General features: G+C 42.5%; 4 protein-coding genes across 7 annotated transcripts; 3 read left to right on the top strand and 1 right to left on the bottom strand.

Annotated features, from left to right (window-relative positions):
* Positions 1-215: 215 nt before the first annotated feature.
* On the top strand, positions 216-7,038 carry cpa6 (carboxypeptidase A6). The gene is made up of 11 exons (XM_077736092.1): positions 216-479; positions 2,194-2,269; positions 2,349-2,473; positions 2,893-3,007; positions 3,075-3,176; positions 3,235-3,339; positions 3,965-4,075; positions 4,139-4,229; positions 6,179-6,381; positions 6,459-6,543; positions 6,620-7,038. The coding sequence occupies exons 1-11, from the start codon at positions 382-384 to the stop codon at positions 6,832-6,834; spliced, it is 1,326 nt and encodes a 441-aa protein (XP_077592218.1). The 5' UTR covers positions 216-381; the 3' UTR covers positions 6,835-7,038.
* Positions 3,498-5,868, bottom strand: LOC144209655 (uncharacterized). Its single transcript, XM_077736093.1, has 3 exons — positions 5,800-5,868; positions 3,980-5,720; positions 3,498-3,579 (listed from the first exon to the last, which is right to left on the bottom strand). Exons 1-2 carry the CDS (start codon positions 5,866-5,868, stop codon positions 4,506-4,508), a joined length of 1,284 nt encoding a protein of 427 aa, XP_077592219.1. The 3' UTR covers positions 3,498-3,579; positions 3,980-4,505.
* A 350-nt stretch (positions 7,039-7,388) lies between the features above and the next one.
* arfgef1 (ADP-ribosylation factor guanine nucleotide-exchange factor 1 (brefeldin A-inhibited)) lies at positions 7,389-24,564 on the top strand. 4 transcript variants are annotated; one of them, XM_077735941.1, is made up of 38 exons: positions 7,414-7,876; positions 11,536-11,566; positions 12,633-12,789; positions 12,875-13,021; positions 13,140-13,319; positions 13,529-13,582; positions 14,775-15,087; positions 15,159-15,260; positions 15,858-16,078; positions 16,169-16,302; positions 16,420-16,654; positions 16,714-16,813; positions 16,921-17,060; positions 17,132-17,240; positions 18,349-18,550; positions 18,621-18,732; positions 18,798-19,003; positions 19,068-19,152; positions 19,218-19,383; positions 19,444-19,595; positions 19,663-19,791; positions 19,956-20,114; positions 20,200-20,344; positions 20,414-20,504; positions 20,580-20,620; positions 20,694-21,015; positions 21,097-21,269; positions 21,344-21,635; positions 21,738-21,867; positions 21,947-22,082; positions 22,152-22,290; positions 22,364-22,409; positions 22,477-22,603; positions 22,675-22,814; positions 22,873-23,044; positions 23,162-23,300; positions 23,379-23,496; positions 23,572-24,564. In XM_077735941.1, the coding sequence occupies exons 1-38, from the start codon at positions 7,753-7,755 to the stop codon at positions 23,749-23,751; spliced, it is 5,649 nt and encodes a 1,882-aa protein (XP_077592067.1). In that variant the 5' UTR covers positions 7,414-7,752; the 3' UTR covers positions 23,752-24,564. The 4 variants fall into 4 exon arrangements, with proteins under 4 accessions (XP_077592065.1, XP_077592066.1, XP_077592067.1 ...); XM_077735939.1 differs by having other exon boundaries at positions 7,389-7,876; positions 20,200-20,504; XM_077735942.1 differs by lacking the exon at positions 13,529-13,582 and having other exon boundaries at positions 7,422-7,876.
* Positions 24,565-25,109: 545 nt separating this feature from the next.
* cops5 (COP9 signalosome subunit 5) lies at positions 25,110-27,340 on the top strand. Its single transcript, XM_077735990.1, has 8 exons — positions 25,110-25,549; positions 25,704-25,938; positions 26,012-26,140; positions 26,200-26,265; positions 26,332-26,417; positions 26,506-26,617; positions 26,829-26,977; positions 27,130-27,340. The coding sequence occupies exons 1-8, from the start codon at positions 25,413-25,415 to the stop codon at positions 27,215-27,217; spliced, it is 1,002 nt and encodes a 333-aa protein (XP_077592116.1). The 5' UTR covers positions 25,110-25,412; the 3' UTR covers positions 27,218-27,340.
* Positions 27,341-27,680: the final 340 nt, after the last annotated feature.

A 27,680-nucleotide genomic window follows, 5' to 3' on the forward strand; every position in this document is an offset into this window, starting at 1 on the left:
AATCAAGGTACTTCCAAAAAACATAATGACAATTAAAACTACGAATACAGTATTACTAAGTATATTTAACAACAAATAATTACTTGTTACTAAAAAACTTACCTCTAAGAGTAAAAAATGGGAACACATTATCCTCTAGTGGCCAGGTTGGTTACTACAAATCACTCAGGCCCCACGTGACCCGCCCCCCTCCAGCCCTCCTTTTTAAAAAACGGAGCGCCGCTTCTCGTGGAGAGGTGCTAAACGATTCCCCCTCCTCTTTGGACTTGGCACCTCTCGAGCAATCAGGTGTCCAACTAAAAAAAAAATCGCGATCTGCACTTTCCTTTCAGTCGGACCAAAAAAAAGTCACGAGGAAGGACGTCTTTCTTTCCAAATAGGATGACAGTGGAGCTATTCCGTCTTATTTTGCTTCCCTGCGTGATCATCTGCAGCGGGGTGCTATGTACGCACTCGCTCTACAAGAATCGCTATAATGGGTGAGTAAGGAAGTATAGGGAAGCGACCCCCTAACCCCCTGTAAAAAAAAGACCCCCTTGTCTTTTGCATTCATGTGTGGCCGTGAGGGATAAGACAGACGCAATTGCAATCAGATGTTGCTTCTTTTGCGTCTCCTAAGGGGACAAAGAATGGTTTTATATGTCTTTTTTATGTTCATTTAAGAGCCACATGCAACATGGCTGGTTAGAAATGTCGCACTAGGAACATCCCAACTTTAGTGATGGAGAAGGACGTTTGTAGTTTTTTGTTTGTTTTTTTGGAATACTGAACTATAACAACAAAAAGTATTTGTTGTTGTTGTAATACTGTATTACAACAACAAAAAGTACTGTATCACAATAACAAAGTTTTTTTGTCGTTGTAATACAGTATTACAAAAACCAAAAAATACTTTTTTGTTGTAATACAGTATTGCAACAACAAAAAATACTTTTTGTTGTTGTAATACTGTATACTGTATAAAATACTTTTTGTTGTTGTGATACAGTAAAGTATTATTATATGTATTAAAAGTTTTGTTGTTGTTGTAGTACTGTATCACAACTACAAAAAGTACTTTTTTGTTGTTGTAATACTGTATTCCAACACTGTAAACACAAATACATTCCTAGTATCAAAAAAAAATGTCCATATAGGAGTTTACACAACATTATATTAGTGAAGTACTGTATACCTTCTAAGTTTTTACTATACTTTTAAATATCATTATATGCATTAAATTACCGAATTGAAAAAATGTACGACTTTAGTAGTGATGGGGCAGTTCAACTTTTGGCTTCATGTCACGGATTAACCGTATATGACACAAACGGCGTATTCATCAATGGATCTTTTGATGAATCGTGGGATGGAGGAGGGGGGGAGACCACGGGGGTGACGGAGGGAGGCACCTCGCTTCATTTCCTCCTCCATACACTACACAAACAAAGTTTACTGTATATTTATTATGTCTTTTTGGAAGAATGTCAAGCAAGAGTCTGCTTGACAAGGTAAGTGTTGCATTGCAATTGATAATAAACAGTTTATTGTGTTTGTCGGGTTAACTGACGCTTTTTGCTTCCTGTGCGACATTGTAAAACACCCTAATGACACACACATGTAAAGAAACATATGCTGGCGCGGGATGTCAAAATAACCAGGTGGATGTTCTTTATCCTCTGCCAAGACTTGCCATTACTGTTTGTTTTAGAACCTAAGGTCGTCACATTTTTTAATGTTAATAGTATGATGTTCTTACATCAAATTTAACTTGTCAAATTTTAAAGTGTTAAAGTGTGAATCTTTTTACGTTGCAATATATGATAGTTCAGTATTAAAAAAATATATAAAATGTGAAAAGGAGTACTTACCTTTTAACAGTACTTACCTTAAAGTAATTTCATGTGTGTAACATCAAAACACAACATTTATTACATGTCAAAAGTCAACGTTAGCATGTTGCTACAAAAACATTTAACATAAAAGCTACCACCCATTTTTCTAAGTGGGTAGAATGTTTCATAAAAAGGCTTTTGACTCCATTTTCAAAGCAATCTTGTTCTAGATGTAAACATGGGAAGCAGCTGCTATGGAAACCTGATCCCATAATAATGCTTGGCACTCTGTCAACCCATTTGACATCTCAAAACCAAAAATGCGTGCACTGTCTTACATTAAGAGGCTTTAGTAACTTAACACTTGGGATTCTTTCAGGGATCAAGTCTTCAGGATAAGCCCGAGAAATGACCAGGAGGTGTGCACGCTAAGGGAAACCCTGCAAACTATGAAGGTGGGCTCTCCATTGCTGTCCTATTAAGAGTTTGAGAATTTACATTTTTAGAAATAAAACCATTTTTTTTGCAATGAAGGTGGATCTATGGCAGCCCAACAGCGTTTCGCTGATTAGCCGCAATGCTACGGTGGATGTGCACATTAAGCGCAGAGACACGCGACGACTACACGCTACCTTAAAGCGGGAACGCATACGATATAGGTGACCACATTCCATTAAAATCGGATGATTAGGAGCCAAATTGCAATGGAAAATGTTATCAAATATTGGTAGAAAAAGGAATGTTATGCGAAATATGTTATGGGAAATATGTTATGCGAAATATGTTATGGGAAATATGTTATGCGAAATATGTCATGTGAAATAAGTTTTTATAATAGAACAAAGTCACAAGACTCAATTCTGATGTTGTTTTAAAAGTAAAGATATGTTTCCATTTACTGTTTAGTTAAACAATAAGTGTTCTTATATAGTCACAAATCTATTTTTATTGAGTTTAAGTTCTATAAGTTATGCTAACTTGGTATTTTTACAAGTTGCAAAAATGACACAAAACTACTGTTGAGAATATTGAAAGTGCATTATTTTTATAACGTGACGTCCATCTCGTCCTCCCGCAGCGTTTTTATCTCTAATCTGCAGCAGGAAATTGAAAAGCAGTCGAGACGTGGCTCGTCTCGTAAGCGGAGGTCGGATGCTCAATACGACTACGAGGTCTACCACTCCCTGGAGGAGGTAAAGCGTCCAATCATTTTAAATTTTAAATAAATAAATACAAATCACGTTTATTTCCCCCATAAAGATCCAAAGGTGGATGTTTGAGATGAACGCAACTCATTCTGACCTACTTGACATGTTCTCCATTGGGAAGTCGTACCAAGGACGACCCCTTTACGTCCTTCGGGTGAGAATTGTGGGGGCGATGGGAAATCAATCGATTTATGACAATTGTGTGTCGTCAGCTAGGAAAGAGAACTCGGCAACATAAAAAAGCCGTTTGGATCGACTGTGGAGTTCATGCCAGGGAGTGGATAGGCCCTGCTTTCTGTCAATGGTTCGTCAAAGAGGTACTACTTACTTATTTAAACCTGCTAGTTTGTGTACATTATCACTTTATACGGACATCAATGACTCGGCCCATTAGGTTGAATAGCACACATTATTAGCTTCCTATGGCCTTTTAAAAATAATTTTGTGACAGTAAAAGTGAATTAAGTTTTAGCTCACCATTTGTTGTCGTCTTGGAGGGTTATTTGATCTTTTTTTTTTTATTGCCAGGAAACATATTGGGTAGTCAAATATAACACCTGTATGATTGAGACAAAAAAAGAGCTTGGATTAATGATATAATGTATTACAATACATTTACGGTTTGATATTTTTTAAATACCTAAAAAATCCAGTTTGTGTACTCCTGTTCCAAAATTATTTTATTATTATTTTATATTTTTAAAAAACAAGTTGGCTTGCATTCATTTTGTCTTATTAATTCAATTCGTTTTTGCCAATTTACCAGTTATGAATGAGGTATTGTGTAATACCGACTTGAGCCACAGGAGGGCATCGTATCACCCGTGTTTACCACTAAAGAGTTTATTTACCTTATCAAAGAACTCCTAAATGCTTATTTCTGGAGACAATGTGAATTCAAGAGTATGTTCAATAAAAGTATGATTTTTTGTACAATTGTAGGCCTTAAATTCATACCTGTACGACTCGGGGACACGGCGACTGCTCAACCAGCTGGATTTTTACATCATGCCTGTCTTCAACGTGGATGGATATCACTTCAGTTGGACGACGGTATTTTAAATAAACCTACAAGCATAAAAACAGTAAGAATACAGCATGCGGTTCTCTGTGCAGGATCGCTTCTGGCGAAAGACACGATCCAAAAACCCAAAGTTCCATTGTCGAGGAGTGGACGCCAACAGGAACTGGAAAGTCAAATGGTGTGGTGAGTGGGATCACAAAGTCAATGTTATATTTAAAAAAAAAAAACATAAATAAGTACTGCAATTTAAAAAAATAAGAAAAAGTTTAATGATGGCTGCCTTTGTCTGCGGTAGAAGTCCAATCCATTTGATCTGGGAGAGGCTGGCGGCGACCATTCAATAGAGTTAATGGTATAAATAAGATATAGATTAGACAGTCATACCCACACAAAGCAATGATGGGTATTACTGATGAGGGTGGGCCAATCTGGGATAAAATTTGACTGAATTCAGTTACTTTAAAAAGTTCCAATGTATCCGCTATCGTCTTCGCCCGCTGACTCGGCAGAATTTGCGTCGGGGCTTGACGTGGCCACGCCTTCCTCTGCTCGGCCTTCCAGGTCTGCCGTGGAATCGTCCGCTTCGGCTTTTCCGAGCCGTGACGTCAACTCGTCGATGTCGCTAATGAAGCTAGCGAGTAGGCGGTCCTTCTCCCGCGAGGTCCTTCGGTTCCGCTTCTGTACTTGCTCCCACTCTGCTTTAAACTGCTGCCATTCGCCGTTGATGGCCTCCACGATCTTCTTGGTGGCCTCCTCGCCGCTTTTTTTCAGCTGCTCGTACTCGGACATCCAGTAGCGGCGCACGCTAGCCGTTTCCCGGCGGGATGCGGCTACGGCGTCCCGTAGCTGGCTCACCTCCGTCTGCTTCTTCTGGGAATTCCCCGCGGAGTCTTTGAGCACCTGAACTTCTCGCCGTCGTTCCTCATCCGGCGTCTTCTTGACCTCGCGTTGAATCTTAAGCTCCTCCTTCAGCCGGAAGATGGATCTCTGCATCTGGGCGGCTTCCGCCTCCAGCCGTAGAACCTGCGACGACAGAGCGCGGTGGTCATTCCCGAGCATGGAGTTGTCTTTTCTCAACTCGGCGATGACGTCGTCCTTCTCGGCGAGGCTTCGATTGACGTCCCAGCGTTGGCGCTCCAGCTCGGCCCTGTAGTAGACGGCGGTTTCGGCGGCGTGCCTCTCGACGCTCTCCAGCTTGGCGTTAAAGTACGCCGCCATCTCCTCGGCATGCCACTGGGCATTCTCCCATTGCGCTCGCAGCTGGGCCGCCGCCTCCCGTTCGCGGACGCCCCACCACCGCTGCCACTCGGCGTTGAGCGCCGCCACCATGTTCTCCGACTCGTCCTCGCGGGTTCTCTTGAGGAGGCGGTGCTCTTCCATCCAGAATTGGCGAACCTGAGCAGTCTCCCGCTGAGCGGAGGCCAGGACGTCCCGGAGATCCTGCTCCGTGGTGGTGGAGCCGGCCTGGCTTTGCGCCTCCTCCAGGGCCTCCTGGAGCCTTTGGCGCTCCCTGTGGTGGCTCTGGCGTTCATTGTCCATCTGTGCTCGCAGGGCCGTGTTCTGAGCCACTAACTCGCGGTTGGAGCTCTCGCTGAAGAAGAGTGCCCGTTTTAGGCCACTTTGTTTTGTGTAAGCTCCCTCAAGGAGCGATGGCGAATTCCGCAAATGCTGCGTCTGAAATTACAGTTTGAATATGGATTATCATGAGCATCTACATCCAGTTTTTGTGATATTTGCAAAAGTACTCACTCACCCTCTTTGCGAAGTCTACCATTGACGTGGTGGCATAATCCCTGTTGACTGGACTGTCCAAGTCGTCCATGATGCTAATTTAGCATGCTACTTTAGCTTACTGTTATCATAGTAAGTACCTCCTCCCACCTGGAAAAAAAAAACATTAGGTAACTTGAAGTCCTCAGAAGTAAACAAAGTTATCTGGTCACAAGGCACGATAAAAGGATAATGTCATTTTTAGGGGACTTTGAGATCAAGGTACTGACATTTAGATGACATGTGATAATGATATGACCTCATTATTGACAATACATAATGATAATCAATGTGTTCATGATTAGATACCGTCATAAACAATGTTTACATTGAAAGAGACAAAAATGTCACCCTTTTTGCAGAAGAAGGGGCTTCTTCCCACCCCTGTGATGACACCTACTGCGGACCCTACCCCGAGTCGGAACCCGAAGTAAAATGGGTAGCCAAGTTCCTACGGAAACACAAGAAGCGAGTCAAGGCCTACATTTCTGTCCACGCCTATGCCCAAATGCTACTGTACCCGTATTCGTACAAGTACGCGGCTATCCCCAACTTTAGTTGCGTGGTAAGTACAAAAAAACATGGTGGCTAGCATGTGGAAAAAAGGCCTTGTTGTTTAGATTTTTCTTCTTTGAATCGTAGGAGTCGGCAGCTCGCAATGCGGTCACGGCGCTGTACTCCGCTTACGGAATCAAGTACAGATACGGACCTGCTTCTACGACTTTATGTAAGCATGACGTTATATGAGAAGGGGGAAATGTATACGTGAAATTAAACCATGTTGGTTTTTTTCTATGGTAAAGACGTCAGCTCGGGGAGTTCCATCGACTGGGCCTACAGAAACGGGATCCCGTACGCGTTTGCTTTTGAGCTTCGCGACACGGGCTACTTTGGCTTCTTGCTACCGGAGACCCTCATCAACCCCACCTGCACCGAGACCACCAGGGCTGTGAAGGCCATCGCGACGGGCCTGCTGAAAAAATGCCAAACAGATGTCGATGCTTTTTCATACATGTGAATGATCAAACGTGTTGTTTTTTTAGGTGAGGAATTGGGACAAAGAAACACTTGTACTCATCCGGCAAGACTTTTTGATCAAATTTTTGGGGGGCTTATATTAATGTCATTTTGTGTTTTTGGTTGTTATTAGTTTAGGCATAGCTTTTCGACAAGGTCTGGATTAGAAACGTGTTTTTCAAATAAATACAAGAAAAGTAACGTATCTATGGTAGTTTGGGTTTTATTTTGAAGGGCTATTTCTGCCAAATAGGCAGCTACAAATAATTTACTAAGCATTTCTTTCTGTCCTAAAACAATGAATGCACATGATTTACTAAAGTGGGCCAAATCTGGCCCCGGAGCCGCAAGTTTACCACCAGTGCAGTAGTATACGTATTACTACATCCTTCCAACGGTGTGAATAACAACCAGGAAGACCCGCCCCCCTCACTTTTGACAGGTATCCTCCACATTGCTGCCCAATCTAGCATAACCATGACAATTTCTTAAGTGACCTAACTCTGCTTGCCATCATGTAATTTCTTCAGATCGGCCATAATTATTCTATTTCTTCTATCTTTTACGCCCCATTGGTTAGCATTGCCATTAGCATCCCCGCTACTGCCTGTCTGCTGCCTCACTGTGACGTGGTTTCCTCCCCAACATGGCGCAGGAGGCAAGTCGTTGATGGCCATCGGACGGGATCCAAGCCCACTTTCGCCTTCATGCGTGTGTGTGTGTGTGTGCGTGTCTCTCTCTTTTTTGTCTTTTCACTGGCTGATCGAGGATCGACGTTGAGGTGAGGGGAAGCCATCGTTTTTTTTTGTGGCCAATAGCCTCCCCTCCCACCATCACCTCTTCTCTCCTGAGACACACACACTCACACTCACTCACTCACTCCCTCACACACACACCGCGCCCCGAATTCCGGTGCGTCATGTTTGAGGGCAAAAAGACGAAAAACATGTTCCTCACTCGAGCTTTGGAGAAGATTTTAGCCGATAAGGAGGTGAAGAAAGCCCACCACTCCCAGCTACGTAAAGCCTGCGAAGTGGCACTCGGTAAGTTGCCTTGTTTTTGGATGGAACCCCCCATCTCCCACCCGCACACCCCCTTGCGCGACTTCTCCCGTCCGATCTCGTTGATTTCGACACGTCACGTAGTCATTAACAGGCTATTACACGACGATTTTAATGCTTTGTCCCACCTAAGCGCCGCCTTGTCCCCCTAGCATTCATAACTGGTTTGTTTGTGCGATTTTCAACGCGGAAATGGTGCTAAAGATGACATTTGGATAGCGGTGTTTTGATGAAATCGCAGGCCTCAGAAGAGAAACACTCTTCAATAACTAGGCATAATCGCATTTAATAGTCATTAAAGTGTTATTATATGCTTTTTCCTTGCATTGAATCGAGGCCGCAAAGGGGCGATGTTGTCGGCGTCCCTTCCTAGTGGACACTTTGAGACGCGATCGCTTGTTTCTGACAAAACATCAACATTGTTGCTGTTTTTATTGAGTAATGTTCACGTTTCTTAGGTTATATATATGAAGTGTGTTGCTAAATTTCAATATTTTGGACTGTTGAAAGGTGACAGCTGTCAGAGCACCTTCTTAAGATAGGGCAAAGTCGCTGTCGGAAGTAGACGAATAGACTTCCGGCATAACATGAAACTAAAAGTACAGAACTGCTGTCTAAAATGCTTAAAATGTACATATCGTCCAAGCTAAACAAAGTCAAGAATCTCTATTGTATAGAGTAAAAACAACTTAATCTAATTTAAACTAAAAATAAACGAGTAAACAATCTTTACCTAATTTCTAAACTCTTAATCTGAATTTTGTATCCTGTCACCTCCGGTTAAAGATGGAGTCTTTATTGCTAACTGCTAACAAGTGTATTTCCTCCTTCCACAGCTTTTAATAAACACAATTTCCACAACAAATTTAGAAGCCATTCGTCTTGGAGTCACACTAAAGTTACACGAGCAGTATCATTACACATTGGCATTATTTATGAAGATAGCTTTGGACAAACAAGGCTTTTGTTCTGTCATGGAGTGTAATATGATGCCCAAGGTGGACACAAGGAGAGCATCTTGTGTGCTAGCAACCACCTGTATGAGTTGGTTGACCTTAAGGTCACAGGTCACTACTACTAAGTCCTTTAGTATTTTTAATTTGGGTCACTTACACTGGTAGAAAACAGAAGCTCAATTTGAACAAATACATTGTGGTTATTACTATTGTTTATAACTCTGGGATTTACATTTTAGTGGAAAATGAGCGTTGGAAGGAGGAATTATGCACATAGAAAAGTCGAAGTATGACTATGATTCACAAAAACTTTAGTTTTTGAAGTAAAATGAAGTACAATGTCAATAAATGGTTGGAAAATAAATACATCAATATTGTATGGACTATTTTCAGTTCGTTTTTTTAAAGGGGTTTTCTAAATATATTATATGTATTTTTAAGTAAGAAAAGATTATTTGCTATATTTATTTTGAATTAAAATAATAGAGTTATTATGTATAATAGTTTTTGTTGTAATTTAGTTATTCTTTGGCTGATTTATTTTTCATTTAAGTAATATAGTTATTATATATACTAGTTTTTCTTTTTTACAAAATATTTTAGTTTTTAAAATGTTAGAGGCTTATATTATAGTATATATTGCATATATAGTATATAGTAAATAGAGTTTATCTATATATATAGCATATATAGTATATAGAGTATATCTATATATAGTATATAGAGTATATCTATATATAGTATATAGAGTATATTCATATATATAGCATATATAGTATATATAGTATTCAAATACATAGCATATATAGTATATAGAGTATTCAAATATATAGCATATATAGTATATAGAGTATATTCATATATATAGCATATATAGTATATAGTATATAGTATATAGCATATAGTATATAGTATATAGTATATAGTATATAGTATATAGAGTATATCTATATCCATATCTATATCTGAGAGGACAAGTGCGTGACCCAGAATACTGAGTGACTTACATAATCCTTTTCCGCTCTGAGACTCGGCGGCGACATTTCTGCACTATCGCTAACATCTCACTAGCAGGTCGCAAGTGATGGATGCGTATACACCATTCAACGGCTAGTGTTTTGCAAATAGCCTTTTAGCACTAGCTACAACGTATTGTTATCACGCCACCAAGAAGAAACGCTTCTAGCATCTTTACCGTGAATCACAGAGAGCCAAAAGGCCAAAGGTTCGGCCCATACGGAACGAATCAGCATCATCTGTTTGACCTTTTCCTAGGAATGTCACCTGGTGCTTTTTGGCTATAAAAAAGGCTGCTATCTCGGCCTACTTTTTCACCGCTATCGTCTCGGGTTAGACCTTAAATAAAAAGCACCACTTTTTAAAGCAAACTCATCATTTCTTAAAGCCATGTAAATACCCAAATTGATGCTTTCTGATTGGTTTTCCCCCCCAAGGCGCACCCTCGTAATCCCAAAGGTGGCGAGCTATCCCGATAATGAGCTTTCACTCAGCGTTCGTGTCGGCGTGCGTCGGGCCTCGCTTCCTGACACATAAATAATCCTTTTATCTATTTGGAAGAAGAATTTATTTATAAACGGGCTATATTTCCTACATGGTCTCGTGTGTAGCCTGACGGTTTATGAATGAATTACGAATTACGATAAAAGACGTCCGATCTCGTGACTTGATGGCCGCATATTTTCGGTCGCCATGCAGAAACGGGCGGCTGCGCTCCCTCCGCTAGGGACAAAAGAAATGTCAGGGGTCCTTTTGGTTTACTGTTTGGCATCCCATAGTAGGGGTTGCAGGAGAGGCCGACTTCAATCAAAAAAACATGGCGCCGCTGAGATAGGCTTATTTGCTTTACGGTAGTTGCTCGTTATTCAAGTGCCTGAAAGCTAGCGTGCTAAAAATAGACGGAAAAAAGCACAGTAGAATGACACTATTGTACTAAAAGCATCTCCATTTGGACCAATGGCAAAAACACTTGATTAAAAGGTAATTTAATGAGTTTTTGATGATTATTTTAAGCACTACTTAATGTTTACCCTCGCTAAGCTAATTGTATAAAAAGTCGTCCCCTAGAATACAAATGCAAAACGCCATCAAATATATTTTCATCCCCTAAAACAGTAATTAGCAAAAACCCAAAATGTCTGAATTATAAAAATACAAAAACTAAATTACGATGGAAGAGACTCAAATCTATCAGAATAATTAAAAGACCTAGTTAATAATTTTCCTAAAGAAGCTGCCATTGAAAGTGATCATAAAATGGATGTAAATTGTTTACATAGCAGAAATAAAATGCATATTAATATCTTTTTTCAAATGGAGTTGTGTTAAAGGTTCTACAGTAGCTGTTTCTGTTTGGGAACGGCCTGCATTCCTTCATGCTTGAAGGCTTAGAAAAAAAAAGTTGAAGGACGAAGGAATAATTAGCTGGCGGTATATATCGTGTGACCTTTCCTCCTGCTTTAAAAGCTTTTTGAATGAATGCAATTGGCGGCTGCTAATCAACATCCAAATGTTAAGCTATGTCAGAATGAGTTCTACTATTTAAAGTATGTAACTATAGCAACAATGAAAAGATGGATCGATAATTGTGAATAGGCCAAAAAATTGAAGTACTTGATGTAACAGCATGACTACTTTTTGACTCATTTGCCTTGTGTTCTTTTTCAGAGGAAATCAAGGAGGAGTCAGAAAAATTAAGGTAAGCACAGATAGAAAATTTAGTTCAACCAAAGGCTACTGGAACAAACCCTGCATGCTTTGTTTTTAATTAAAAACTTTAGTTTGAGTCTCCTCCATTCAATGTAGCATTAGCAAAATTCGCAATTAAAAGCTAGTTTATATTTTAGCTGTGGTTCTTTTAGTGCTTAACAGTCTGGAGGTCATAACGTCTCCCTGGCAGGACATTAAAAAAGTGAAAAAATAAATAAACCTCCCTTGTCTGAGCTCACGGGGGTGTGGAGACCGGCCCCCTTTAAAGAATCGGCGAAGGAGAAGAAGAAAAATGACGGCGTCACTCGACTTGAGGGTTTAGCGTCTTATCCCAGGCTCGGAGATGCTTTGTCAGCATGAGAGCTGATTACCCCACCGCCTCCTTAGACAGATTAAGTGCGCAATTTCCAGCACTCAGCTGAGAGCCCCCGACTTTTGCGTTTTAGTTATTAGCTTGCTAATGGTTGTCCTTTTGGATTGGGGAAGAAGTGCAAAACAAGACAATGTTCTTGGCTTCGTTTTAATGACGGAAATGTGTTTTTTTTCCGGTCTGCGGGTATTTGATTTACGATTATGACGCAGAAAGTGGTTTTGTGGTCTTGAAAGTAGATTTTTAGGTGTTTTTTTCCCTCAGATTAAAATTTTATCAAGCCTAACCAATACAAATAATGTAATTTTTGAATCTCTTCAAGAAATGCTTTGTTACTATTAAGTATTTGCACCCAATTTAGATTTAGATCAGCACCACGGGATTCAAAATGCACGCGACGACTGGATTGGCTGAGATCTCGTACAAAAGCGTCACTCCAAAAATAGCCGTATCGTGCGCCGATGGATTGACAACTTTAAATAGTCACTATCGTTGCTTCAAGAGTCTTAACTTAAAGAAATCCGCCATTAATTTGCTCACTAATTCTAAGACCATTTTAAAAATTAACTTCAGCCCAGTGATGAACATGACCCTGATTCCAGATAATGTTTGTTTTGGTCACTATTTAGCTTGACATTTAGCTTTTCCACATAGATAACGTTTTTTTTTTGTTTCCCTATTCTAGTCCGCCCAGCAACGATGGGAAATCAAGTTCAGGCACTTTACCGCCAATCAAATCCAAGACCAACTTTATCGAAGCCGACAAGTACTTCTTGCCGTTCGAGTTGGCGTGTCAGTCCAAATGTCCACGCATCGTCATCACATCGCTCGACTGTTTACAGGTTAGCCGCCTATGGGTTAAAAAATGGATTGGGCCAATCGTAGTTATTATCTGTGCGTTTTTTTGGTTTGTTTTGTCCTTTACAGAAGCTGATCGCCTACGGCCACCTGACAGGCAGCGCTCCAGATAATACAGCGCCGGGCAAAAAGCTAATAGATCGAATCATCGAGACCATCTGTGCTTGCTTTCAAGGGCCGCAGACAGATGAGGGAGTGCAGCTACAAATCATCAAAGTGGGCTAACTTATTCATCAACCATCAAAACAATCTCAAAATCATACTCTTACTTCCCACTATTGACCCAAATCACTGAAAAAGTAAATTTAAATAATTTCTCCATGTGAAACGCTAGGCCCTGCTAACGGCGGTGACGTCGCAGCACATCGAAATCCACGAAGGCACCGTGCTGCAGGCCGTGCGTACCTGCTACAACATCTACCTAGCCAGCAAGAACCTCATCAACCAGACCACGGCTAAAGCCACGCTAACACAGATGCTCAACGTTATCTTCGCCCGTATGGAGAACCAAGCGGTACGTGCCCACGCCCGCCCACGCCCGGCCAACGGCCTATACGCTCAGCCCTCACTCCCCGGGTTTCATCCACTGTCGGACATTTTGGGTGTTGCCTTGCTCTAATGTCATCTTTTTCTTTTTGAATGACACTTTTTTCCCCCCCTTCCGCCTTCCCTTCCTATCCTTCCTTCCTTCCTATCCTTCCTTCCTCCGTGTGGGACACGTAGCTTACAAATCACAAGCTATCTTGGTCCCTGGCCTGCAGAAAGCGTGACCGCCAGGTAAAACAAAAGCGCCCGGGACTGCCGTGAATTTTATTTATTTAGTTTTTTTTCTTTCCTACTCTTTCACTTGCCTGACCCACCAAATTTTCAAACTTTGTGCTCCTCTCCTCCCTCCCTCCAACTTCCTCCGCTTCACTCCGTCCATCAGGTTTGCCGTGTTCACTTCATGGCTTGTGGATCATGTTGTCGTTTTCACGGAGGGAAAGGAGTGCCAAAATCAAATCCAAAATAAACTTTATTAAGGCTTATTTTAATGTATTAGTGTCACGTTTTGATTTGAAATTGTATTCATCAACACAATCTATTTCAACGTCTCTATTTGAGATTTTCTTAATGTAATATTGGCACATAAAGATCCATTCAAATTTAAATCTATAAATAAAATACATAATAAATGAAATATGTAGTACAAATATATCTAAATAAGTACAATGATGTAAATGGTATGAAAAAAATACTGAATTAGTAACATATTTATATCCAATTATTTATTTAATTTTGATACTTTTGGTTCTTCAAATGTATATATAATAAATACAAAATGTACTGATTTGACTTTGGCACTCCTATTCCTTCCTTCATCCATTTTTCAAATTGGGTGAATTTACTACATTCCTCATTCAACCTATTATGTTGCCATTTTTTTTTTACTACACACACAAACGGGGTTGCCTTTAACACACAGGGCCCTGGGTGGCATTAAGCTAATGAGCTTAGTCAGTTTACTCCGCCTCTGAGGTGGCGTCTGGTCCCAAAGCTCAATGCTAATAGCGTCAATCAAGATGCTAATTTCATTTACCGGCTGATGCCTACGTTTAACAATCAAAAAAGGGAAAGAACGTCACATGCATTGTTTTTTGTGCCTGTCATGTCTTTTGTGCTGTCTTTATTTTATTTTTTTCAAATTGAGAATTTTAGCCTGCATTTGAAAGCATCATGGGCTGTGGTTAATGAAGCTTGGCTGGAGGAATGGCGCCCGTTTCTTTCTTGTTTGTCTTTGCTAGCAAAAAAAAAAAAGCTCTTTCGTCTCGGAGTACTTTGATTCTGCTAGATTTGAGTCCAGAGAAAATACCTTAACTTAATTTATGTCACACTGGCTGGGATTATTTTCAAACTAAATCCTAATCTGATTTTTTTGTCCCTCTTTTGTACATGTTTGCAAACCCCCCCCTCTCCTTACGCCGTTTAGTTGCAGGAAGCAAAGCAGCTAGAACGAGAACGGCACCGGCAGCACACAGAACCCGACTCGCCTCAAACTCCCACGCCACCCAAAGCGCCCACACGAGAGTCAAACGGACCGGTCGCCGCCACCACCCCGACTATCGCCTCGCCTTCGACGCCACGGAACGATGACGGCGAGGGCGGCCATTGCCGCTCCCCTACAGGGGAAGGCGGGCCCGTTTACGAAAGCCCCGATCCGGAAAATGGTTCGGATTTCTGCGTGGCAGAGAATGAGCAGACGGAAGCCGACCAGGCCACGGCGGCGGCAGTAGCGGCGCAGAGTAAGATGTTTGAAAGTGATGGCGACCTGGGTCACTATTGCGGGGGTTTGACAGAAAATATTTGCGTTCAGATGCAGCTAGTATGGAGGAAGACCTTGTTCCCAATTATGAAGAAAAAGCCCAAGAGATAGTACAGAACATACTGCAAGAAGTGGTCAACACTGTGGCGGGAGGTAAGATTGTTATTGTTATTATTATTTTTTATAGCATTATTTTTATAGCATTATTTTTTATAGCGTTATTATTTTTTATAGCGTTATTATTTCTTATAGCTTGATTATTTCTTATAGCGTGATTATTTCTTATAGCGTGATTATTTCTTATAGCGTGATTATTTCTTATAGCGTGATTATTTCTTATAGCGTTATTATTTCTTATCGCAATATTATTTTCTATAGCATTATTAATTTTATAGCATTTAATTTTATAGCATTATTATCAACATTATTATTATTGTTGTTGTTATTATTATTTGAACTTATTTAAATGTAAACATTTATTGCAATTTTTTATTTTATTTTAAGGGTTTTTCCATTAGTTTCAGCTTTTATACTTCTTCAAGTTATTTTTCAATTCATTTAATGGTAGAATACATTCGCATTTGGCCTACAAATGTTCTTAGCGTTTCACGCATGGGTGCAAATGCGACAAAATGGCGGCCTGGGGCACTACGCTATCCTCTCCTAACCTCGCTTTGAACAGAAGCGCAATACAAGAAGTCGAAAATAAAAATATGTCCTACCTTAAGCGATCTTCGTTGTCTTCGGCAGGTAACTGTTTGGACCCGGTCCACCTCTGCGCGGACACCAAGGATCCGACATTGGAGGCGGTCCCTGAAGCCGCCTTGACCCCGGCGGAAGACGGGGAGAGCACGCCGGGCAGCGACGGCGAGCACGTTCACGCCAACGGCATCCCTGGCACGCCCATTTCCGCCAGCTTCACGCCGTCGCTGCCGGACGACAGGCTGTCCCTGTCGTCCACCGACACTCAGGTGAGTGAGTGACGTCCTGTGGAAATTGATTTGGTTTAAAAAAAACATGGATAAATATCAAGGGAGAATAATAACATCCATTGTTGTCAGGAATCGGGAGCGACGCCAGGTCAACCACCCGGCGCCAAATTCTCACACATTCTCCAGAAAGACGCCTTCCTGGTATTTCGTTCACTTTGTAAGCTGTCCATGAAGCCTCTGTCGGACGGACCGCCGGATCCCAAGTAAGACAGCCTAAGTTATTACACAGAAAGGATTGTGTGTCGATCGGTGATGATTTTCTCAGTTTTCTCCTTCCAATTCCCATTTTTCTTCTTTAACTCTGAGCTCTCTGTCTCCAGATCACACGAACTTCGGTCCAAGGTGCTGTCCCTGCAGCTGCTGTTGTCCATCCTTCAGAACGCCGGCCCTATTTTCAAGACCAACGAGATGTTCATTAACGCCATCAAACAGTACCTGTGTGTGGCGCTCTCCAAAAACGGGGTGTCATCTGTGCCGGAGGTCTTTGACCTGTCGTTGTCCATCTTCCTCACCCTGCTGTCGCACTTTAAGACCCACCTCAAGATGCAAATTGAGGTGAGCCATCATGTCTGTGGAGAGAAAATGGACGGCTGATGGGTTTTTGTGTTGGTCAGGTTTTCTTCAAGGAGATTTTTCTCTACATTCTGGAGACGTCCACAAGCTCTTTTGACCACAAATGGATGGTCATCCAAACTCTCACCAGAATATGTGCAGGTCTGCATCGCTAATTCTTCATTCTGTCAAAAGTTCTGAGTTAGTTGATTTGGGGAGACCGCACATTCAATGCTAACAACCCTTTTCCATCCGTGTTTTTCCGGCAGACGCTCAGAGCGTGGTGGACATCTACGTCAACTACGACTGCGACTTGAACGCCGCCAACATCTTCGAGCGGCTGGTCAACGACCTCTCCAAAATAGCGCAGGGGCGCGGCGGTCACGAGCTAGGCACCACGCCTCCGCAGGTCACGACCCCTGTTTTCCCCTGAAAAAAAGTCAAGGGCTGGATTTTTGACAATAACGCTGGCCTCTACAGGAGCTGACTTTGAGAAAAAAAGGCCTGGAATGTCTGGTGTCCATCTTGAAATGCATGGTGGAGTGGAGTAAGGACCAGTATGTCAACCCAAACTCCCAAACTAGCCTTGGTAAGTGGGTACATTTTTCATCTCTGGGTACGTTTACCTGAATGACTTTGATATTATTTACATCAGCCTGTGAAAAAGAGTTTACAAAATTAAATAGCAATATTTGACGGTCTGTATTGGTAATTGTGAAGCATTGGTCGGATTAAAATGGAAATAACGAACACTTGAAAATAAGCTTTGGGAATGTAGTAAATGCATAGTGGTATGAAAAGCCTCTTTCTCAGATTACATTTTTTTTCTTTCAAGCTCCAACAAAAGAATGAGCGTGTTCCATAATTTCTATCCATTTTCCTGTCTTCTCCCTTGTTGTAACTCTTTTATGTTATTGTCTCCCATTGTGCCTGACTCTGAAGTCAAAGCAGGTAACGGTAGTATTAGCCTGAGTGCTTACTATTAGAATGGGCTAGTTTTTAGCGTCTGTGATTTTGAAACCAGATATTCTAGCACGGATATTGTGTCAAACAAAGCCAGCTTCTGGTTACCTTGTGAATTTTTTAAAGAGTTTCCGACATACTAGAAGGTAGTGTCAACTATTGTTAGCGTTCCATCCCACTGTGAATCCTTAGTTTTAGCTGTGTTAGAAAAGTTGTTTTTTCTAGATCAGGGGCGCTCACACTTTTTTTTTTAACTTTTCAATTAGTGGGTAGGTAGAGCATGGGCCGCTGTGGAGAGAGGATTTTGTTCCACAGAAAGTTGAAGCATCGGGGGTTGTGCTGAAATGCCACAGAGTTGAACCATCGGGGGTTGGGCTGAAACGAGAAGCACCTGATTGTGATCCACTAATTGCCCTTGTAGGACACCGCAGTTGTAGACTTGGGTGTTCAAAGTTTTTTTTTTTTTTTGTGCTCCACAATCTACTTTTCAAGGAGTTTACCTTCCCCCATTCTGTCTGTTTTTTTTTTTTTTTTACAAGTCGTAAGGGGGGCCCCTTGTTCTAGATAATCCTATAAAAAAATTTGGTGTGAAGAAATCTTGATTAATGGTGTATTTGTTATGTAGTGTTATTAGTGAGAACTACATGAATGCTTTTTTTATATATGTATGGCCATTTTAGTTGTGAATGGGTAATTTAGTGAAATAATTTGTCCAACTCACCTCTGACTCTCAGGTCAAGAAAAGCCATCGGAGCAGGATAGTGGCGAAAGTCGGGCCCCCGAGACCATCAATCGCTATGGGAGCCTCAACTCGCTGGACTCCACCGCCTCGTCGGGCATCGGCAGCTACAGCACGCAAATGTCGGGTACCGACAACCCCGAGCAGTTTGAAGTCCTCAAGCAGCAAAAGGAGATTATCGAGCAGGGAATTGATCTGTAAGTTTAAAAACATAAGAAAAAAGTAGCATAATCTTTAATTCTGATCTTGATTATAATTGTCACTCAGGTTCAACAAGAAACCAAAGAGGGGGATTCAGTACCTTCAAGAGCAAGGCATGCTGGGAACAACTCCGGAAGACCTGGCTCAATTTCTCCATCAAGAGGAGCGCCTTGATTCGGTGCGTTTCATTGCCTCGGGTAACATTTTGCAATCTGAACCATAAAAATAACATGTGACTTTCAGACTCAAGTGGGCGAGTTTCTCGGCGATAATGAGCGCTTCAACAAGGAAGTGATGTACGCATACGTGGATCAAATGGACTTTCTAGGCAAAGACTTTGTGTCGGCGCTGAGGATGTTCCTGGAGGGCTTCCGGCTACCCGGCGAGGCTCAAAAGATCGACCGGCTCATGGAGAAGTTTGCCGCCAGATACCTGGAGTGCAATCAAGGGTGAGTGCGGCATCCACCCACCCGCAATTTCGTCAACTTCACTTCACGTTACGTATTTTTGCAGGCAAACCCTTTTTGCCAGCGCGGATACCGCCTATGTGCTGGCGTACTCCATCATCATGCTGACGACTGATCTTCACAGTCCACAAGTAGGCGAGACGTGGCGGACAAATGGGGATGGACGATGGCGTGTTCATTTTCTCTCTTTCTGAAGGTGAAAAACAAAATGACAAAAGAGCAGTACATCAAAATGAACCGGGGAATCAACGACAGCAAAGACCTCCCAGAAGAGTACTTGTCGGCCATCTATGACGAAATCGCCGGCAAAAAGATCGCCATGAAGGAGACCAAGGAGCTGACCATGAAATCCAGCAAGCAGAGTAAATAGCATTTTTTGCTTTTAAAGTGGTCTTGTTTATGACACGTCTTTTGGCCTTCAGGCGTAGCCAGCGAGAAGCAGCGGCGATTGCTGTACAACGTGGAGATGGAGCAGATGGCTAAGACGGCCAAAGCCTTGATGGAGGCCGTCAGCCATGTGCAGGCGCCGTTCACCAGCGCCACCCACCTGGAGCATGTGCGACCAATGTTTAAGGTAAGTCAAGATGGATGGGAGGCGGCGACATTGTTGTCAAAGCTTACCTGGGATGTTCTCGTGGCAGCTGGCGTGGACGCCGTTCCTCGCCGCGTTCAGTGTGGGTCTTCAGGACTGTGATGACACAGAGGTGGCGTCCCTGTGTCTGGAAGGGATACGCTGCGCCATCAGGATAGCGTGCATATTTTCTATTCAGGTGCTTTGGGCTCCATCTTGAAATTTAAAAACATACACAATTAATTTGAAGAAAATTAAGCTAAATTAATGATGTTCAGCATTTGACTTGTTACTACTTACTACTACTGCGGTATGATTAGGTGGTGATTATTACAGCAGATTAATGTCCAAAATATTGTCCAGTTGGAGCGAGACGCCTACGTCCAAGCGCTGGCCAGATTCACCTTGCTCACGGCCAGCTCGGGCATCTCTGAAATGAAACAGAAAAACATTGACACCATCAAGACGCTCATCACTGTGGCACACACAGACGGGAACTACCTGGGCAACTCCTGGCATGAGGTGGCCTTCTGTAATGCTGTGTTTTTTCTTCAAATTGCTTCAATTTGCTTCAAAGTTTTGTTTTTGTTATTTTACGCTATCTCAGATCATGAAGTGCATCAGTCAACTGGAGCTAGCGCAACTCATCGGTACAGGTGTGAAGGCACGCTACATTTCGGGAACAGTGCGCGGCAAGGAGGGCTTTGTGACTAGCGCCAAGGACCAGAGCAACGATGAGTACCTGGGATTGGGTAAGTGTCCGCCGTTTCCCAAACCAAAGCAGACGAAACATAACGTAAAACGAAACCTCCGCTTGGCAGCTGGTGGCACAGTCGACCGCAAGCAAATTGCTAGCATCCAGGAGTCCATTGGAGAAACTAGCTCGCAAAGTGTGGTGGTGGCTGTGGACAGGTAAGACATTTCAACACATTGATAAACTTACCTTGTTTGGCATTAAAATTATTTTCTCTTTTTTTTTTTTTAAAGGATATTTACGGGCTCAACCAGACTTGACGGCAATGCGATAGGTAGGTTTAAGCTGCAATTATTTTAAAAGTGGAATAAATGGTGGGTGGATGTTTACCGTTGTCTGGTTGTCAGTGGATTTTGTACGCTGGCTGTGCGCCGTGTCCATGGATGAGCTGGCCTCGCCCACGCACCCACGCATGTTCAGCCTACAGAAGATCGTGGAGATTTCTTACTACAACATGGGCCGCATCCGACTGCAGTGGTCCAGGATCTGGGAGGTCATCGGGGACCACTTTAATAAAGTGGGCTGCAACTCCAATGAAGATGTGGCCATTTTTGCCGTGGATTCGCTCAGGCAGCTGTCCATGAAGTTTTTGGAGAAAGGCGAGCTGGCCAACTTCAGATTCCAGAAGGATTTCCTCAGGCCGTTTGAACATATCATGAAGAAGAACAGGTATGTCATAAAGATTCTGGACTCAAATCCAGGCATCACATTCTGTGAAAATTATTTTAACTCACCATTGATGCTTTTCAGATCTCCTACAATCAGAGACATGGTGGTCCGCTGCATCGCCCAAATGGTCAACTCCCAAGCGGCCAACATCCGTTCAGGCTGGAAGAACATCTTCTCCGTGTTCCACCTGGCGGCGTCCGACCAGGACGGGGGCATCGTGGAACTGGCCTTCCACACCACGGGGCACATCGTCAGTGAGTAGCCCGCCATTTCTCTATTGGTCCAAACGCCAATTCGTAAATGGCCACTGTCCATCTTTTCCCTATAGCGAATGTATTCGAGAAGCACTTTGCGGCCACCATCGACTCGTTCCAGGATGCCGTCAAGTGCCTTTCGGAGTTTGCTTGCAACGCCGCATTTCCCGACACCAGCATGGAAGCCATTCGCCTCATAAGACATTGCGCCAAATACGTCTCGGGGAGGCCACAGGCCTTCAAAGACTACACCAGCGACGACATGAATGTAGCGCCGGAAGACCGGGTGTGGGTACGAGGCTGGTTCCCAATTCTCTTTGAGCTCTCCTGTATCATCAACAGGTGCAAGCTGGATGTAAGAACCAGGTACCCTGACACTCTTCCTTCTTCCACCAGGATTCTCTGCAAATAACTGTTTCATCTGTGTCATCGAGTTTTTCCTCTGCTTTGTTTCTCTCTCTCCTTTAGGGGGTTAACTGTCATGTTTGAGGTGATGAAGACGTACGGACACACTTTCGAGAAGCACTGGTGGCAGGACCTGTTCAGAATTGTCTTCAGGATTTTCGACAACATGAAGCTCCCCGAGCAGCAGACTGAGGTGAGTCTATCGCTTTAAGTCTTCCTGTCCTCTCTACTCTTGACCACGGCTCTGAAAATACCTGGTTGCCTCCACACAGAAAGCAGAATGGATGACCACCACCTGTAACCATGCGCTCTACGCCATCTGCGATGTATTCACGCAGTATTTTGAGTCCCTCAGCGACGTTTTGCTAGACGACATCTTAGCTCAGCTCTACTGGTGTGTGCAGCAAGGTGAGTGAGCACTTTGTTTGAGGCGCTGGGGATTCAAAGTGGATACTAAATACTCTGTTTTGGGGGCAGATAATGAACAGCTGGCTCGCTCTGGGACCAACTGCTTGGAGAACGTTGTCATTCTGAACGGCGAGAAATTTTCCGCTGAGACATGGGAAAAAACCTGCAACTGCATGCTTGACATTTTCAAGACCACCATCCCTCATGCGTGAGACATATTAAAATTGCATTTTTTTTCCTCAGTCCTTAAGGCAACATCATTTTTGTTTTCTTTGTTACAGCCTGTTAACATGGAGACCATTGGAAGGCGACCATTTTGACAAGCAGGTGAGGCATTTATTTTTTTCCTTAATATCAGTCACATTTGGATACTTATGGCTCAACTTCCCTGCAGGACTCCATTTCCCAGAAGTCTCTGGACGAGCAGAGATCTATCAACAGCATGGACAGTCGTCGTCAGAGCCAACAAAGCGTCGGCCTTGGTCCGATTGAGGATGCCGCCAGGGGCAGGAACTCCACCAGTGAGTGTTCTCTAGAGTTTTGAGCAGACATATGAAAGACCATATTTGTCATATTTGATCTTATTTGGCAGGGGCGCAAGAGCAACGATTATTTGGTGCCTTGCTCATCAAGTGCGTGGTGCAGCTCGAGCTCATCCAGACCATCGACAACATCGTATTCTTCCCCGCCACTAGCAAAAAGGAAGACGCCGAGAACTTAGCCGCGGCCCAGGTACTAGACGCCGTCTTACCGTGTTGCTACATTACCAATAACGGTGACCTTGTTACAGCGAGACGCGGCTAATGCGTCAGATGTAGCGGCAGAAGCGCCAGACCAGGGAATGTTTCGTTACCTGACATCACAACAGCTCTTCAAATTGCTGGACTGCCTGATGGAATCGCATCGTTTCGCCAAGGCTTTTAACTCCAACAACGAGCAGAGGACACTGCTCTGGAAAGCCGGTAATTGTCCAAATCAGTCATGTGTTCACTGTAAAGAAATAAAAATAAGTTGGATTAGTTTAAGATTTAAATCTTGTTAACATTAAGCATGTTTATGACCATTTTTATGTGTTATAGGATTTAAAGGCAAGTCCAAACCTAACCTGTTGAAGCAGGAGACGGGCAGCCTGGCATGCGGCTTGCGAATCCTCTTCCGCATGTACACTGACGAGACAAGGCAGGATGCCTGGGAGGAGGTTCAGAGACGACTGCTAGAGTGAGGAATAACAAGAGAAAAATGAGTGCATTGTATCATGAATATGATTTTTACATTTTTTTTCCTATGTGTATTCAGCGTATGTGGTGAGGCAGTGGCATACTTCCTGGCATTGACTTCGGAAAGCCACAGGGAAGCTTGGACCAACCTCCTTCTTCTATTTCTGACTAAAGTTCTGAAGATTAGTGACCAAAGGGTATGTACACAAAAAAAATAACAACACAGTATAAATGTAGCTAAAAGCAGTTGCCATTGTGTTTCTCACATTTAGTTCAAGGCCCATGCATCGCGTTACTACCCGTTACTGTGCGAGATCATGCAACTGGACCTGATTCCGGAGCTCCGCTCTGTCCTGAGGAAATTCTACTTGCGGATTGGCCTCGTTTTCGGTATTGCGCCCGAGCTTCAACCGCAACCGACCCTTCAGGATAACCTGGAAGAAGTTCAGTGACATCACTCACCTTACAGCTTCTGGTCCTTCTTTCATCCACCACCACAAAAAAAATATAGTCTGGCTGCTAGCGATTTTTTCCAGCGCGACTATATCTCTAAGCGGCTCAGACGGAATCTATTTTAAAAACTCCCCCGGAATATGTGCTTCTTACTGTATATTTAATGTAACTGAATGATGGCAAAGACATATTGAAAAATCATGACGACATGTGACCTCTCTGCTCACCCCCACATGGCTAATGTTCATATCCAAATGTACAGATGTAATAATCTGATAACACTAGATTATGTTTATTTTTTATTCTTGTTATTTGGCGCTGCACTTGACCTCCATTTTGAATGCACTGGAGATGTGACTTTTTACCCCTGATTCGACTGTAACATCTCACGGTTAAGTGAAGGCTTCTTTAAGTTATTCCATTTTATACCTATGTCGATATTGTTTGATTTTTAACTGGAAGGATTGAGAGTGATTAATGATAGCTGCTTGAATTGGTACATTTTCATGTTTTACTTTAGTTTTCACTCGCGTGTGTACAAAAACAAAATCAAAAATAATATATTTAATTTGTTTTTCTTAGATTTTGGGAGAAAATATGTATAGGAAGAGCGAGAAAGGGTAAATTAACCATGTTAGCTGTGCTTTACGTGCAAATGGGACGCATTCCTGCTCATGGATGTAGAAAACAAAATGTATATGAAGCAGCAATGTAAAGTTTTCTATGTTGGAAAAAATATGTACAACTTTGTGTACGATACATCCTCTGGCATTCTAATCAGGTTCTAGGTCAATAAAGGTTTTTTGAACTTGGTTGGAATGGGCACATTGATTTTAACCTGGATTTGTTCAAGAATAATAGAAAAACTTTGGACTCATTAGCTACCATTGCCCACAATAGACCCTCAAACTTTTGACTGTGAAGGCCTGACAATTGTCTATAGAATTGGGGAATTAGCGCCACCAATGGCTTTAAATAACCATTCCAAGTTAAATACCATCACCAGGGTGTATTTCTGTTTTCGTCCATTTTAAAGAAATGATTAATACTTTGCTCATATATACATTTGTTCATGAAAACGTTTTAACTAAAACTATAACCACTTGGATGCAACTTTAATATCATCTATACAAGTCTAGCATACATGTTTTTTTCAATTAATAGAATGGTACATTGAGCGTTAAAGGATTAAGAAAAAAGATGAAAGCTTAAGGAACTTACCTTGACAATACATTTTTGTTAAATATTAGTACATTTCTCAAAATGCGTGCGTCGCAAGGTGGCACTAAAACCCCGGTTATTCGGCGTTCTCTTACTTCCTTATTGGACTGAACCAATATGTTATATCGGCGTGGTAACATGTTTTATTTCGTCGACCGACTTAAGTAAATGTTTAAATTAAAATGTTAACAATTAATGAACTATTAATGTATAAAATTGCGGAGAAAACTTAGTAATAATGGTTAAAAGCTGTAGTATGAGTTAGAACGTTCCAATTAACCCCCTCCTCTTGCCAATGGTATCGTTCGACTGTCATGGCGTCCCGAGTTAGAACCTATACCGCGGTGTGACAGTGTTTTGGCCCAAAAGACCAGCTTTCCGGCGATTTCAGCAAACGTTGATGGTTTGACTTTTACGTGTCGCCCTCGGTCAATACAATATGGCAGGCAGCAGTACAGCGCAGAAGACCTGGGAGCTGACTAACAGCATGCAGGAGGTTCAGAGCATCGACGAAATTTACAAATATGACAAGAAGCAACAACAGGAGATCCTTGCTGCTAAGCCTTGGACTAAAGAGTGAGTTATTATTTACAATATTTGTGTTTTTTCCTTATTTTAGGTTAATCAGATTTCATTTAAGGTCTTTTAAAGTGCATCCTCACTAGAATTGGATGACGCTGCATATGAACCCCATCTTAACCGTGATGTGTTCACGTGTATCTCGTAACAGCCACCACTACTTCAAGTACGCCAAGATCTCTGCATTAGCACTACTAAAGATGGTGATGCACGCCCGCTCCGGTGGTAACCTGGAGGTGATGGGCCTCATGTTGGGGAAAGTGGACGGCGAGAGCATGATCATCATGGACAGTTTTGCTTTGCCTGTGGAGGGTACTGAGACCAGAGTAAACGCACAGGCCGCCGCTTACGAGTATATGGCCGCCTATATCGAAAACGCCAAACAGGTTGGTGGGCTAAATGTACAGTGTACTAGAACGGTATGTAATCATGTGGAACTTACGATTTTGTTGGCTTCAGGTGGGTCGACTGGAGAACGCCATTGGTTGGTACCACAGTCATCCAGGGTATGGATGCTGGTTGTCGGGCATCGATGTCAGCACTCAGATGCTCAATCAGCAGTTTCAGGAGCCCTTTGTAGCTGTAGTGGTAAGTATACGAAATTAGAAATTGTTATGCTAAACATCTAATGTACCTTATTTTTCCAGATTGACCCCACGCGGACAATTTCGGCTGGTAAAGTCAACCTAGGTGCCTTCAGGACGTACCCTAAGGTAGAGGGAAGCCATTTTTTGTCTGCACGTGGGATGGTTTTAAATGTTAAAAATGTGTCGTTTCAGGGATACAAACCTCCCGACGAAGGGCCTTCTGAGTATCAAACCATCCCTCTGAATAAGATTGAAGACTTTGGTGTACACTGTAAACAGTGAGTTGTGTCCATCCATCAATTTACGACAGGTAGACTCATGTTCCTGTTCATGGACTACATTTGTCTTTGTTTTTTGTTGTTGTAGGTATTATGCCATGGAAGTAACGTATTTCAAGTCATCCCTGGACAGAAAGCTCCTGGAGCTCCTTTGGAACAAATACTGGGTCAACACGTTAAGCTCCTCCAGTCTTCTCACGGTAATGAGAATTTCCATCATGGAAGCAATTCAGTGTGAGCGAGCAGGCTTATCCAAACACGACAAGACGAATTGACTGCATGGCAAAATCGCTATTGTGCTTTAATGAGCCTCCACACTGATGAACGCGTCGGCCTCACCTTAAGTAAACGTTTCCAGCGAGTCGTCTCTGGCTCTTCAGTCAGCACAGGTTTTGTGTCTTTTTGTGTCAGAACTCGGACTACACCACGGGTCAGGTGTTCGACCTGTCGGAGAAGCTGGAGCAGTCGGAGGCCCAGTTGGGTCGGGGCAGCTTCATGCTGGGCCTGGACACGCATGACAGAAAGTCTGAGGACAAGTTGGCCAAAGCCACACGAGACAGGTATGTTAAAATGACAAGTTCATATATGGAGGAAAAATAGAAGAATTCTATTGTTTTTGAAAAATCTCAAAATGATTAAAAAAAATTCAAAACATCTCTAAAACCTGTTATAACTTGTATTTTAAGTCCTATTTTTTTGTGCTTTTTTTCAGCTGCAAGACGACCATCGAAGCCATCCACGGCTTGATGTCACAAGTCATTAAAGACAAACTCTTCAATCAAATCAACACATCTAATTAATTTTGTTCTTGCACTTGCTGGCTATTTTGTTTATGACTGAAAGGTCCTTTTACTGCCTCCTCCCCTTTTACCCTGTAGTCAAAAAAGTATATTGTTGGAGTTAATAAAATAGAACAAAGTACATTCGTCTTGTCTTTTTTTGGCTGACCCCCATTTGACTTGCATCTGTAGGCAACCACAATCCTATACCTAATGCATCATATTTCACTAATTATCAGACCTAAAGAATGTGATGCAAACATGCAGATTCTTGACTCAAATCCCTCGCTTTCAGGCTACACACAAGTGAAAATCATTACACTAAACTGGTGCCCAACTTCATCTCGGGCGAAAAAAAGCAGACTGGTCTGACGCCCTCTCGACGGGCTTCCCACCTCAGTTGAACATGACATCCAAAATATACATTTGGCCATTACAATACCCTAAGAAAACGACATGACATTGCATTGACGTGGACGCAGAG

Source organism: Stigmatopora nigra, chromosome 16 (genome assembly GCF_051989575.1).
Source record: "Stigmatopora nigra isolate UIUO_SnigA chromosome 16, RoL_Snig_1.1, whole genome shotgun sequence".
NCBI classification, from domain to species: domain Eukaryota; kingdom Metazoa; phylum Chordata; class Actinopteri; order Syngnathiformes; family Syngnathidae; genus Stigmatopora; species Stigmatopora nigra.